The 15,023-nt window shown below is 42.5% G+C and overlaps 1 protein-coding gene across 4 annotated transcripts in view; it reads left to right on the top strand.

Annotated features, from left to right (window-relative positions):
- Positions 1 to 14,435, top strand: part of lpp (LIM domain containing preferred translocation partner in lipoma) — a 210,677-nt gene extending 196,242 nt beyond the window's left edge. For all 4 annotated transcript variants that reach the window (XM_056276295.1, XM_056276294.1, XM_056276298.1 and 1 more), the window contains 3 exons: positions 7,235 to 7,413; positions 8,417 to 8,537; positions 9,447 to 14,435. In XM_056276295.1, coding sequence (XP_056132270.1) covers positions 7,235 to 7,413; positions 8,417 to 8,537; positions 9,447 to 9,575 — 429 coding nt within the window. In that variant the 3' untranslated portion in view covers positions 9,576 to 14,435. The remainder of the gene's footprint in view (positions 1 to 7,234; positions 7,414 to 8,416; positions 8,538 to 9,446) is intronic.
- Positions 14,436 to 15,023: the final 588 nt, after the last annotated feature.

The raw sequence follows: 15,023 nt of genomic DNA on the forward strand, positions 1-15,023 counted from the left end.
AATGAATGAATGAATTATTTGTTTACGTTCATGCCTTATAAATGCAAAATATATTTGAGGATTTTCTACAAATATTTACTTGACGTTTCGGAGTGATCCATGTCAAACCTCTCAAGTCAAAATCGTGGCACTGAAGTTTTCCTCTTGTTGATCATGGTAATATACATTGAAACGCAGTTTCAAAAAACTCTAGGATCTCCACAGCAAAGGGAAGTTTAAAGGAGTGCCACAGGAGCCAGGGGTGATGGACATAACGCCAGCTGTACTGGGGGCTCCTGGTGATGGATGTCCTCTACAGCACAATTTACCAGGCTAACACTCTTCTGCTCAGTGAGGGGGAACCCCGTGGACTTCCCCAAAGCTTTTGCTGTCATTGAAAAAGTGGGGGGTTTGGGGGGACATAGGATATAATACCTCGTATTTGCGTCTCATATCCTCTGCACGCAGCATTGTGAGAGATGATGCGTGCAGCCAGTCAGAAAATGCAGGGGGATAAAGATTACAAGGTTGCTTCCCTGACAACGGCGTGGTTATAATTAGAGATGACTACACACCACCCACACACCTGTCATGTCTGCATGATGGATATCCAGGTAGTCAGATTCAGAGGCTTGCAGCCAGAGCAGGGAGATCAGGGCCCCCATATGCTCAGTGTTGTGGCGCTGCAGCAGCGTGCTGTTGTGGCTGTGGATGTCTGTGAGCTGCTGCACAGCTGCTCGTCATGGTGGGAGAGCTGCCATGCACACGCTGTTTGGGGAGCAACAATGAGTGGCGGTGGCAGGTACACCCACCCTTGTTTTACTTGTCATTTGAAGCACGCTTATGAACACACAAAGACTTGAGCTTTCTGCTGACTCCGTCATCAAATATTCATGGCTGTCTGCATTAGCTTGCAGAGTTCTAATTGAGTTCTGTATATTCAGACATGATTAACTCGGTGTAATTCCTCAAAGGAGTGAGCCAATTAGATAGCACTTGTGTGAATAGGATTTCACATCTTAGCACTTCTCAAGCCTTGCGAAGACAATTATGTGTGTGTATAATTGCCCTGTACAGTGGGTGTGAACTACACAAGCAGGTCATTATTTCCTATTACTGGACTGTACTTGATGCAGCAATCGTATCCATTGCAAGGGAGTAAATGAATAGCAGAGCCTTGTTATTAGAATACACCGTTTGGACAAGGATAGAGAAAGTGATACCAAATACCGGACCCTCTAAACCCTCCTCATGTTTTTTGTCGAAGCACATTTCCTCGCCTCAGGAGCAAACAGGAGAAAAATATCCATGACCCAGAGCTGACCCACCACAATGTCACTCTAACTCATGGCATGGGAGGACTTCTGCCTGGGTCTTTGTCAGTTTCTCTCTGAAACCGGAGTAGGAGACATTGCCCAATGTCCAGAGGGGTCACATTCTGCTGTGGAGCTAAATTTAAGGAAGGAAGGCAGAAAGACCGCCCAGCCGCTTTGCCTGAGTTGGAGAGGGATCAGGGCCCTACTGCCACCTTTCATTGGTAAAAGATGGGCCTGAGAAAGACATGATCTATGTGTCGGCGATGTCCCTCTGTGTAAGCTTCAGTCTGATGTTATCATGCGAACAAAATATCATACATCTGTGAGAACTGATATGGCAGCTGCACTTGTCACACAACCGAGTATGGTGTTATTTGTGAATGTTTAAATCTCATTTGACACTTGAGCCATTTTTTTAGCTTGTCAAAGTGACATATGCTGAAGAGTTGAAGAGAACCCTACATAGCCAGAGCCAGCAGCATCCAGTGCCGGTTAAAGGGATTGCAGGACTAAGCCTGAGTTGGGGGGCAAGCATGGTAATAAACAGTCTAGGCAGAGATCTAAACTGAATGTAAAAAGTCAAACTGGGATAGGAGGTTCTGGCATGATGCCATCCTATTCCAGCATGCTCTGGTCAGTCATACCCCAGTGTGAATTTATTGCAGAGACAGACAGACTCTTCAGCTGAGCAGAACAGAGATCCAGCACCTTACACTCAGGGGCAGCATGGCTTTTCCAGGTCAGAGACACTAAGCCTCAGCACACTCGTCCTGGCTGACTGGCATGCACTGAGAAGACTGTCACAAAAACTCTGTCTGTGAATTATACAGCCGATACTTTCAAGGTCAGTGGTCTCTGAAGTAAACAGGCTCAGAGTTACTGGAGCATTAGGAGAGTCACTCCGGTGCACACCAACATGTGTACATGCTCATGCCCACGCATACACAAAAGCACACACCTCAATTGTTTCTGTCGAGGCACCACCGTTTGGACCCAGGCAAATGCTGTGCGCACCCTGGAAATGTATATAACATGGTTATACTGTGAAGGACCAAGGCTTTTTTGTTCAACTCATGTAAGTAATTTAAAGCCCATCCTTAGTATGCTCATAATTCTTTGCATGTGAACAATTACACAGACAAATGGAGTCAGAATGCCAGGGAACACTGGTCACTTGAAAGTAATTACTTTCATAAAATTAAATGTAAATTTAAGCTGAAAGTCAAGGGCTGTGGAACAGGATCCTCCTGGGTGTCCAGGGTGAGAGTTGGGCTCCGGGGAGGGAAATGTCAGGAGGTTGTTCACTTGTTAACCTTCACGAGGGGAGGGGTAGGAGGTAGGAGAGGGCTGCAGGATCATCTGTGAGGATCATGATGACTCTTGGCCCCTGCTGAAGCCGTGGCTGCTCTACAAGGGACTTGATACTCTATGCACACGTGTGCACACAAACACATTTACACATAGACCTCTGTACTTCTGTAGCCTGAGCCAGGCCGCGAAGGGAGGAGCAACCACAATCCCTCTGCAACTATATGAAGATTTAAATGAGCTCTCAAGTTCCCTCGACCATAGCAGATTTTTGGCATTTTCTGTTGGCCTCAGCCTCTGCAATTTGGCCGAAGAGTGTGGAAATAAATTTGATTTGGAGTTTTCCCCACTTACTCCGACTGCCATAGTCTCATCTATCACCTTGTCAAAAACTTTGTATTGCATTTGAATTACTAAATGGCTCCAAGGTGCAACTAGTACCACTGCAGGAGTAAATTTTCATTTCATCCCTTGAAGTTATTCATCATTGGGACAATCGTTAAGTACACAAGTTGTTCTTGTGTATGTAACGAATCATTCAGGGTTACATGTACATGGAGACTCATTCCAGAATAAGGATTAAAACATAAGTGTGGATGGTCTTAAACACTGACCTGTTTGTCTGTCTGTCCATCCAATATATATGAGCAGAAGTTGATCCCAAAACAACTGTAAATGCAGGAAACCCTGCTCCCTCTTTATAAAAGTATTGGACATTATTTAATACCCTTGCAAACTCGGACTGAAGACTGTACTCTCAAGGGTATTTACGATGCACTTTTCAGTTGCTTGGGGATGAAAGTGATCTGCAAGGTGAGAATAGCCTGATGCTGAAATGAGCTGTGGTAGTAAATGGTATGGCCTTTAAAAAAAAAAAGTCCTTGAACATTGCAGAGGTTTAAAGAAGATAATCAACGCTGCCATTAGCCTTCAGAGGCATCCTACAGTTAGTAAGTTGGGCTGAACACATTTAAGAAAAACTGTTGATGACAAACTGAGGCAGATGTAAAAAAAAGAAAGAGACTTTCGATGAAAGCTTGAAATTTATAATGTTACAGTTTTAACCTTTTTTTTCTTTTGCAATAAAAACACTTGACCCTGTAAAAGTCAGATTTCAATCCGTTCACTTAGAGAGTGACTCGTCCTGAAACAGGATCAAGTTAGTTTCCCACATCTGTGTCACAAAAAGAGAAGTCATATAGGTCAATGTTTATCCAAAGGACGCACAAGGGTCAGTTATTTGCGTTATGGTTCAACAGTAATTAGATGTCTCTTATTCCCTTATTATGCACCGAAATAGAAATTATAGATAGCGCGATGCTCAAAACTTCTACAGAAGCACTTGCTGGACAGAGCTGGACTTCCTTGAATGGGTTAAGCCTGATTTAATTCACATAGCATGGCCTGGGTGCAGACCAGCACATTCTGTGAGAGTCTGGACACAGACTGTATCAAATCATCTACAAACGTGGCCCGTTCCAAGTTCAGCGTGCCAGGACATAAATCGCGTGCATTCTCGCTGGATTTAAGCCCCCTCCTGTCAGCCGGACTTGGCCATGTGAAATAAGAAAAGATAGGTGTAGAAATTTGTATCGACAAAACAAAAAAAAGCAGCAGGGGAAGACGGTTAACGGATTAAAGTTTGCGGTTTCACCGCTGCAGTTTTCAGACCGTTAACTATATTCGAACACGTAGCTATATTATAACACGTATGTTAGTTCCACCACTGGCCACAGGAGGGACACTCCACCAAAATGTCTAATTTAATGGGTAGTTAAGTTCTTAATTAAAACTCGAATAATCGTGTTTCACTCGAAGTAAGTGATGGTAGAGAAATGCACTCGTTTTGAATGCAGTGTCACCTGTATTTTTCTTAATACCACTGGCAACTTCCGGAAATAAGATGGGTCACTCCAGCAATGGTCAAGATGTGGCCTGATTCAAGAAAATAATCGATGCAAGATTTGCTATGGAAAGCGCGGCAAATGCCCCCCCCCCCCCCCGCATCTTTGAAGAAACGCAATATTTCAAGACTTTCCCAGTTTCAGCCACCTCTTTGTTTCGCCTCTGTGTACTCCTCAGTGTGCCAGGCCCGTGTCTCATGCGGGGAGCGCAGCACAGGGCACTTCTTAACTCCGCTTTGTTTGTCGTCATGCTCTGGAGTGAGACGGACAGCCGTGTCAAATAGCGTTTGTGAGTTGGCTGTCCAGTGGCGCGAAACTGAGTGACGCCGGACTTGTTGCGGGCATCGCCGCTGTTTGGTGTTGGTCGCGCTCGGAGAGACCGTGAGAGCGCTTTGAAAAAATTAAAAAAATAAAAATAAAAAAGGACCACAACTGACTTTAACGCATTCCACTCACCCCCAGTACAGCAAAACGCTGTCTGACCTAAATCCACTTTACCTCAGCTGCCTAGACATTTGTTTAGCCTTCTGGGCAAACACTTAGAGAAATGTATGAGGCGGCGGGGGGGGGGGGGGGGGGGGGACACACGTGTGCTTGAATACATCACATTTAGGCAAAGGGAGAAGCAGAGCCCGGACATCTCTAGACATATACAGCCCTCTAGTGGCAGACTGTACAGGTCCTCCAGCTCTCCCCGGGAGGCTACATCAAACCGAGTCATGTCGAGTTTTCAAAACCATCTGTGGAAGTTGTAACCACCACACAACCAATCTCTTTAGAAAAAAAATAAAATCATACTGTTCTGACGTCAGTCTGTTGCTCCTATAACCTGGCTAATGAATGTTCAGTGTTACCTAATAAAACATAAACCGAGTTACCCAGCTGTGTCAAGCAGCGCAGCTCTAAATGAATTCATGCACTTTAATCAGAAACTGACCACAGCAAGACATTTAAGGCCATCAAATTCACTTATCAGAAAGAAAGAGGGGGAAATTTTGTATTGTACTCATTACAATGGCCCGGAGGATCTGTGTGCTGTGAAATCATATGCTCTAGTTAAGCTAAACAAGGGCAAGCTAGTCCCACATGAAGAGCAGATGAGAGTAAGTGAACTTGCAGACAGATGATTAAAGGTTGACAGTGGTGTCGTATTTTTCAGCCCTCTCTTATCGTTAGAATCGTAGGTTTCCAACATACTCTCTCCCCCTCTCTATCTCTCTCTCGTGCATAAGGGTAGAGAAGTGAGGCAAACCTCGAGGGCTCAGTGCAGCAAGCTCATTAAAGGCTTTATTCCACTTCCAGTATCACAGAGGATTGCGATATGGACATTGTTTATACACAAACGTTGCCCTGGGAATAATGTTTATTTCTATTGCAGTCATGGAGGGAAATAAAAAGAAAAGAAAAAAGCTTGGCTGCACACATTGCTTTTCATGAAATAATGCCTCTCCAGGAGAGCTTTGAAGAAATGACCCCTTTTTTGAAACCACTTTTTGCAGCAACTTGCCCCAAGTCATACATCAGCTGTGCTCATCCTTGGCCCTCTCACATCCTTTGGCCGCTGTGAGCCATAATAGGCCAAGGAAGCAGAGGTCTGACACTCACAACACAAAGAACTATACACAGTACAAATGTACATTGCACTTCAAATGAACCACAGTTTGTAAAGCCACTCCACTCACTGGCATAGGGACATGAATGCCAGCCTAGCCATACTTCTAGACGGGATGGTCGGGTGTTTACCTCGGCTGACCGGTTACAGAAGTGTCATTTTAAATGGCCGGACCTGGCAGCGCTTCTGGGAGGCAGTAGATGACGCAGCGCAGTGTTGCTACACACCCGGAGCTGTGTTTGGAAACACTGTGGCAGCTTGCTACTACAGCAGGAGCCAATGGGAACAGCTAAACCATGCACTGCTCAGCCCAGCCCAGCCAAGCGCACAGAGAGAGAGAGAGAGAGAGAGAGAGAGAGAGAGAGAGAGAGAGAGAGAGAGAAAGAACAGAAAGCAGCAAGAGACACGGAGATCCAGGAAATGCCTAAACAGAACAGCGAGAGCCAGATTCATCAGCTTTGCACACAGCCACATCAGGCCTCACATTGATCACCCTCACAAGATATATCCATCCCCCTGTAATTGCATTGCTGTTTAGAGAGGCAATCGTTATTTATGAAATATTGAAATAACAAATGGTGTGTCCCAGTAGATATTAAGAAGAGGAATGCCACAGATAAGTCAGAGGCAGGCGGCCACTACATCCCCCTTCGGGCCAGCTGCCCAGTTCCCTGGCTGCAGAAAACCTGCAGTCATCACAAAGTGGAAGTATTTACTGCTCACGCTCTCGCATATATGGGAATGGAGTGTGGGTGAGGGCAGTTGAAAAATGACTGTGTTTGTGTTTGAGAGAACTACTAATCAGATTCCTTCAGCTTCAGAGCCATTTGAGGACAGGGTAGCCCTAGCTAAAGGTCTTTTACTGTCGATTTATTTGTTGCATAGCTTAAACACATAGCCAGATGCGGGAGCAGAGCTTTTGAGTGTCATGCTGGCAAGACAGGTTTTGAAGACTGTCTTTGTAGACTATGCTCAAACAGAACACTTGTTCAAATAATCTATATAAAAAAATGCCTTTTTATGTTTATCAGTAGACTAATGGTTAAATTAGCTTGAGAGCATTTCAAAATGCACTATCAAAATCATAGTGTGTGTGTGTGTGTGTGTGTCCACAGAACACCCTGGAGACCTGTACCATCTGCAGTAAGCCCATCATGGAGCGCATCCTGCGAGCCACAGGGAAAGCCTACCACCCTCACTGCTTCACCTGCGTGGTGTGCCAGCGCAGCCTGGATGGCATCCCTTTCACCGTGGATGCTGCTAACCACATCCACTGCATCGAGGACTTTCACAAGTAAGTTGTTAAGAGTTTCACTGGCCAGCAAAGACAATGGACACAGCACTAATACAATATTGGGATCACAGGTAAGGTTATTGCATGTGCACATTGGACAGTAAGTGTCATCACCGTGCTCTTCTCTATGATTGCACAAGAGCTGCCTTGCCAAAACTGGAATCTTTCTTGGTGACCAGAAGGGAAGCAAAAGTAAACAGCCACTGTTGAGTGCACGGCTTTGTAGATTAGCGTTTATGTGCTGTTATTTAATTCCACATGACAAATGTGACCTCAACAATGCAACCCTTTGTGTCGAGGAACAGCTGTGCAGGGCGTGAGCTGTTCTCACTACCATGGCTGCGGTGTTCAAAAGCCACACCAACACCCTGACTTCCTGCGTCAAAGACATTCACTGAGCATGTTGTTAGAAGAAGTATCTATCGTGCCTTCAGTCACCTGACAGGACCTGAAACCTCAGCACACTTTTCACATCCTCAATAAACCCATTCCTAAGAGACCTCTTCCCTTCATGGGGTTCCCAAAATAACTGGATTTGAAGGCGTGAAAACATACTGTAAGAAGAAGTTATGATCATTTGTGAAGTGTGTCACCTGACAAAGCTCTAAGCTGTTGTGGCTCTTCCCCAAATACTTTGGTTACGGTCAAACTATTAGGACAAGAGCACATTTAGCTTATAGGGCTGCCTTGATAGTTGAGTGCTTTAGTCAATAAGCTGAGGAACAAATGTGAGAATGATTTATGTACCCTCCTCTATTTCAACCAGTTAGTTTGTGCCATAAAAACCCAGAGTTATCTGCAACATCCTAGGTTTCAATCTATCTTATTACAATTGCAGCGTCCCATTATCTCTATGTGCTGTTTCGTGTTATTCATGTCCCATAAAAAGCCAAAAGTTGCATAGAAAATATTCTAAATGAGAGTAAGATGGTGTTTATCAGTGAAGCTCATAAGTATTCTATATGGCACTGCATCTCTATGAATCTTTGAATCCCTCTCATAGGAAGTTTGCCCCCCGCTGCTGTGTGTGCTCTGAGCCTATAATGCCAGCACCGGGCCAGGAAGAGACTGTTCGTATCGTGGCTCTGGACCGTGACTTCCACGTGCAATGTTACCGCTGCGAGGTATGTACTCTATATGTGCATGGGGTCGGGAATGTTGTGCAGCTAAAAGTAGTAATTATCCAACCAGCCACAGAAGACATGCCAGAGCTGTGTGTGACTCTCACCATGGTGTGGCACGAAGGGAAATATGCTCATTCCTCTAGTCACCTTTGCAGGGAGACAATCAAATCACCTCTCCTTGACCTGCTTAGAATAGCTCGCTGTTTCTTGCCTGAAAGGTTCACAGTCTTACATACTAACCAGTATGTCACCCAGTGCTTGTTGGGTGATAAGCAGCACTGGGGCATTACGTGCCTGGCTAAAAGAGAAGTAACATGTCATATTGTCAGAGACGTGCCAATGTGAGTGCACAGCATTTGGCAGACATAAAGGTCAAAGGAAAGCAAAGCAGATTAGTTCAGCTGAAGGGCTCAACAAGAGAAGAATTTTGTCACCAGGGAGAAATGAGTAGATGTAGTTATGGCTCTGTGTGTGTGTATGCATGTCACTGCAGTGTAACCCAATTTTCATATAATTTAAAAGGGATACCCAATCCATGTGTACATGACTGCTTGGCAGTTAGGCTGTATGATTGTATGTTTGTGTAAATGTGTGTAGCTCTGCACATGTATGTTGGATTGTGTGTGCATGCGGCAATCAGAGTTTACATTAACTAGTAATGGCAATCTTTTGGCCAGACAGACTTATCGGGAACATAAAAATATGGATTCAGTTTCATTGGTTTACATGTAAGGGGAGTCCTAGAAAACAGACTGACGATCAATAGGTTAGATGGTAGTTTCATCTTAAACCACATTAAATGTTTTGTTCGGGGCTATCACAGTGAGCATATGACTGCACATGACCCATGAGTGTTGCAAATGATTTTCGTTCTCAAATGTAGCCTGATAGAGTTTCTGTGTCCTGCAGGACTGTGGTTCTCTGCTCTCTGAGGGGGATAACCAGGGCTGCTACCCTCTGGATGGCCATGTCCTTTGCAAAAACTGTAACACCAGCCGCATCCAGGCCCTGACTGCCAAGGCTACCACTGACCTCTGAACAACCCCAGCACCCGGTCACCTCCACTGTGTTGACTCAGTCACTCCCACGCTAACTCGCTCTCTCTCTCTCTCTCTCTCTCTCTCTCTCTCTCTCTCTCTCTCTCTCTCTCATACACACACACACACAACACACCCGCCAAAGCTTGCTGTCCTCAGCGTTCACAAGTCAATATCCTATATCTTTAGTATAACATCAAACAGCAGTATATCTGCACATTACAGTATATTTAAAGCAGTGGATTCAGTACAACCACAGTGGAATTATTTCTTTTTTCGTTTTTGTTTTTTTTTGTTGTTTTTTTTTGGGGGTATTTGCATTTTGAATGTGCTTTTGCAGAATCATTCCAAAATCCAAATGCATGGTCATTGTCCTTACATCTCATTACATGGCATAGTCATTGTAAGCAATTACATGTTCTGGGCATAGTGAAAATGACATGTTCAGCCATATCTTACTGGTTGACAGAGTATCTTGATCTATAATGGATTTCCTTAAACCTCTCAATATATTTGACACATTTAGCTAAGATGTAAGGTCAAAATCCAAGTATTTGTGTGACTATAGCTTTAGCAATGTTAAGAAATTTTATCAGCGTATTTCATCTATAAATGCAATTAATGTTACTCTTTAGTGTTCAGCGGTACATAACACATACGGCACCAATGTTGCAACTTTAGTCTATATAAATATGAATAACATGCAGAAGCACACACTGAAGCTCATCCTTGCACAGCAGATCTGAGAGGCACGTAGTAGAATTCCAAACAGTCTCAAAGTGCTCTGTAGCTGAACACCAAAGACTTTGATTTAGCATGCCATTTACAATGTGTACTTATTTTATATGTACCCTTTTTAAGAATGACTTAAATCGATTGGAAATGCGGGAACTGCAAGCAGTGATTCTGAGAGTCAAATGATTCAATCCTGAACAGGCAGCTGTAGAATACAATTTCCTTTTAACATGCTTTTGTAATATCCCAATAGAGTTTACCCCATTAGACATCCTCCTCTCTGTTGTACACAGCACAATTACCACATTCCTTACGTATGGATATGAGTATGCTTTATTGTGACAAAGAAAATGGGTTTATTCTTGTATTTTTCATTGAAGTGAATTCACTATCTTAAGAGATTTGTCCATTTGGATTTATCAGTTAAACAGTTTTTTTTTCATGAATCATTAGATGGATTAGATCGTTGATTGTACTACAAGCAGCCTCTTTCAAAGATAATGGACATGAGATAGCTATGCAATTTTATAATATCAATTGCATTGACACTTTATAAAGATATGCAGAATTTTTATGGATAAAGAGATATTTAAGCTGTACAGATTCAAACGTCAGTGTCCTTACGACCGCTGTGTCAAAAGTTGTATCGTGCTGTTGGTACTGATCTTTGTATGTGAGTTCATGTGTCATTATGCTGCATGTCAGCATCGATTCTACCCATTCACTTTCATCTTTTATGTTTTATAAACTGCCATTTGTGTGTCTAGTTATACTTATGATGGGAAAAGAAGGGACGATGAGAGTTACCCCAGTATTACTCTGATTTTAGTGTTTGGTAGATTTTGGTGTAATGGACCTTTTTATTTTTTTTCTTTGTTTTTTTTCTTCATGCTTTTTTAAATTTGATGGTCACTATCACAGCAAAAGTCAGTAAGACTTTTTTATGATTTAAGGTGATAAGAAAATAAAAGTAAAGTCGATATAGTGTATAGGAGATTAAAATATCACAGCTAAAATTAATTCATCAAATTCACAGAATCTCATGCTAGTTTATTGTGCTTTCTAAGTTTGGCAAACAAATACCCATACAGTTGTCTGTATAAGGGTCTGCATAATGCAAGGGCCACATAGGAAAAATAAAGTTCTTTGCCAGCCACTGTTATAGAAATATGTTACATATCTAGCTTTTGGTAAAAACAGAGAAACTAATATGACATTTTGGCTGTAATACTTGAAATTATAATGTCAACAAAGTAGGTGAATGTTGTGGTACATTGGCCCTCAATGCTATTGGGATTAGTGAAAGCGAGTGCAGGGTAATTGAAAGAAAAATATATGAATGAAAAAAAAAGTCTATTCTGCACGTCAGTCCAATTAAAGTCGTCTTTGCTGTTTGTGGCAAAGTCCTGAACGGGGTAAGACCTGATGTGTTGATAAGCCATTCATCAATTATTGTACGCCCAAATAATAACTTGTCATTTGCTGGACTTTCACTGAGGAAACATTTGTACCTGAAAATTGCAAAAAAAATGGTTCAATTCATTTTGAAAAAAAATTCCAATATATACCCAACATGCGCAAATATCGCGAGCCCCTCCACACTCTGACCCCAGGATCTTGGTTGGTTTTAGATGGAGCTGACAATGTTGACCCTTTATATTTAGCGATAGACCTGTTCCTTACTCACCTCTCAAATCGTTTTTTGCTATAAATTCATTGTACACTCTCTCCAGGACTTTGTTGTATGTGACTTTATCTAGTGGCACACTGCACTGTCTGTGTCAGAGACGGACAGAATTAGAAAGCAAAAACTTTTACTGACACTAAATCATCACAGGCGATTGCACTCCTTGAAAAAAAAAACATGATGGATTTTCAGGCATGTAAGTCCAGTTAAGATACTGGAAAGCCGTTTAGAGACACATTTTACAGACATCGTTGGCTGTCTTGAAATCAACGATATCTTGTTGGACCTGTCTATAATTCAACATATAGTGCTCAGAGAAGCTACAAATCATATCAGATTCCTCTGACCGCTCCGTACGTATAAAGGATATGTAGTCTTGTTTTATCATAACAAACAAAATTGTGGTCTGCGGTAGCTTCCTTAGAGTTTTATTTCAATCCCATAGAATTAGCTTGACCACAGGACACTTGATTGGAGCAGACATTTAAGGCAATTGCTTTCCAACTGCTGAATCACAATGAATGTCAAGGAATACACTGTCAGATTTCTGGCCCAGCATTCAAATGTTCAAAAACCATTATGCCACACTCCCTATGTGGTGCTTGTTTTCAGTATCAATGCAAGGAAATAGTGCACAGATACTGCAACCAAATTGGCTGAGGAACCACTCGTGTTAATTTTCTGCTGAGAGCTGATACTGGCTCGACTCCTCCACTTGTCCTTTTGACCGCCAGTGTTTGAGGTGAACCTACAAACACCACATCCAGTGATGAAAACACACAACTCACATTATTACAGGGGAGAAGCACTGCAGATAAATAGCCTCTCTGGTTCAATCTGGAGCTGGTAAACAGTTACCAAAGCCTGCAGTGGGTGAAGGCAGAAAGAAACGGTTTCTCTACCACAGTCGTACCGTAATGCTAATTTAAAATTCTAATGCAGGTACTTCTCAAAGCCAATCATCTCCAAGTGATGGTATCCATTATTCAAAACTCCCATCTCCAATGCTGCCTTGGTTCTTAAAGGAAAGCATGCTGTTGTTATACTGTACCATGCTAGTAGCAGCAAATATTCACTGTGCTGTCAGAGTGGAAGCAGGTGGCCGTTGTAGTGTGATTCAAGTGTTTCTCTGACATTATGTGTGAAATATTATTTGGAATAGGCAATTGTTTGATACATCTCCAGCGTCAACATAATGGCAGAGTTCAGATTTATGACAGAAACCCACGTATAAACACAGACTACTGTAAGCATTCTTTCCAAATTAAGGCTACTGCTTTATGAATGAGACAGTTTTATTGCTGAATATTAGTTGTAGGCTTGTTGCTGAATCGGATATAAGATGTCCAGGAAATGCATAAATTAGGTCACAAATTTAGTCTTTTACTATATCCCATATTATCTTAAAGCATAATATGGTAGTGTTGTAGATTAGGAGTTTTATTTTTTGCATGATTTCACATCTTGTGTACATTCAATGGAGAAAGAATTCAGGATTACAATCCTCGATCCTTTTACCTTGAACTCCATAAAATGGTCAACCTTATATTGTCAGGGTCTGAGATTGTTAAATTAATGAAAACAATCAGGTTGTGCAACGTTTTATCCCAGGTCAGCATTATGCATTGTTTCCCTATTTCTTGCACCTCATAAAATTAGTTGGGAACTGATCATTCATATACAAAAAAATATATTTAATAATTGGTTTTTAAACTCATCAGAAAACAGAACATTCTAAATAATTAACTAGTCTCATGCTTAATTTAAGGTCACGTGTCCTTAAATTACCTATTTCAAATGGTGTTGTAAATGGCTTATTAACACTACATGGTGAATGGGTCTTGAGGAAAGTTAAATCTCAGCTTTTGGTTGTTGAAATAAATCGTCGTGTCATCCTAAGTGTGCTTTAAAACTCATTTTCACGTGCTCCTACAGACGACCCAAATGGGCTATGATATGAACATAACAAGCTTCACTGACTTTTAGCTCAAGCCTTTTCCTTTCTTTTTTGTTTTTCTTTTACACAAAGCTCGAGGTCTATTTGGCCCTTTTATGATTTGCTCATTGTATTTGTACTGTCTGCTGTTCTGTGTCTTGTCTGCCAAGTGCCTTTGGCTAACCAGAATTGATTAGCAGCGCTGTACGTTTCAGCAAACCTTAACATGCCTTACTTGTTTTGTTTTCTTGCCTCGACCAAAGCAGATAGAGACTATGCCTTTTGTGAGCATGCTGTCCAACTGTTAGATGATTCTCTCAGATGTGCTTTTCCACCAAGTAGCAACAGTATCTTCAAAGGTGTTACAGTGTAAAAGTCCCCTTAAACAGTTTGGCCCATCAATGTTTAAAGTACAATATGCCACCTCAACTCATCTGTTCATCATCTTTGGCAGGGGCCTCAAGCCAACTGTTGGTTTCCTCTTTCTTCAATAAACGCTTTGCAATAGCATCTTGTCAGTGTGGCATTCTCTGGTTTCCATCATTTGTGTTGCATACTTTGGTTGCTGGTAAAGGTAACAACATTTTCTACATGAATCAAATCCAAAACTGTATGTCTTTTGATTGATTCGAGGATTCATTTTGTTTGCGTTTTTTTTTTCTTGTTAACTTTGTAAAATGCCTTTAGCCAACCTTTTTTAACCACTGTATTATTACTGTGTATTTCAACACTCCCTCCACCCCCAACCCTTTACTCCCCAATTGTACCCATCCAATTACCCCTCTCTTCCGAGCCATCCCAGTCGCTGCTCCACCCCCTATGCCGATCCGGGGAGGGCTGCAGACTACCACGTCTCTTCCGAAACACGTGGAGTTGCCAGCCGCTTCTTTTCACCTGACATAGAGGAGTTTCGTCAGGGGGACGTAGAGTGTGAGAGGATTACGCTATTTCCCCCAGTTCCCTCTCCCCCCTGAACAGGTGCCCCGACCGACCAGAGGAGGCGCTAGTGTAGTGACCAGGACACATACCCACATCCGGCTTCCCACCCACAGACACGGCCAACTGTGTCTGTAGGGACGCCCGACCAAGCT

This window comes from Lampris incognitus, chromosome 3 (assembly GCF_029633865.1).
Source record: "Lampris incognitus isolate fLamInc1 chromosome 3, fLamInc1.hap2, whole genome shotgun sequence".
Classification (NCBI taxonomy): domain Eukaryota; kingdom Metazoa; phylum Chordata; class Actinopteri; order Lampriformes; family Lampridae; genus Lampris; species Lampris incognitus.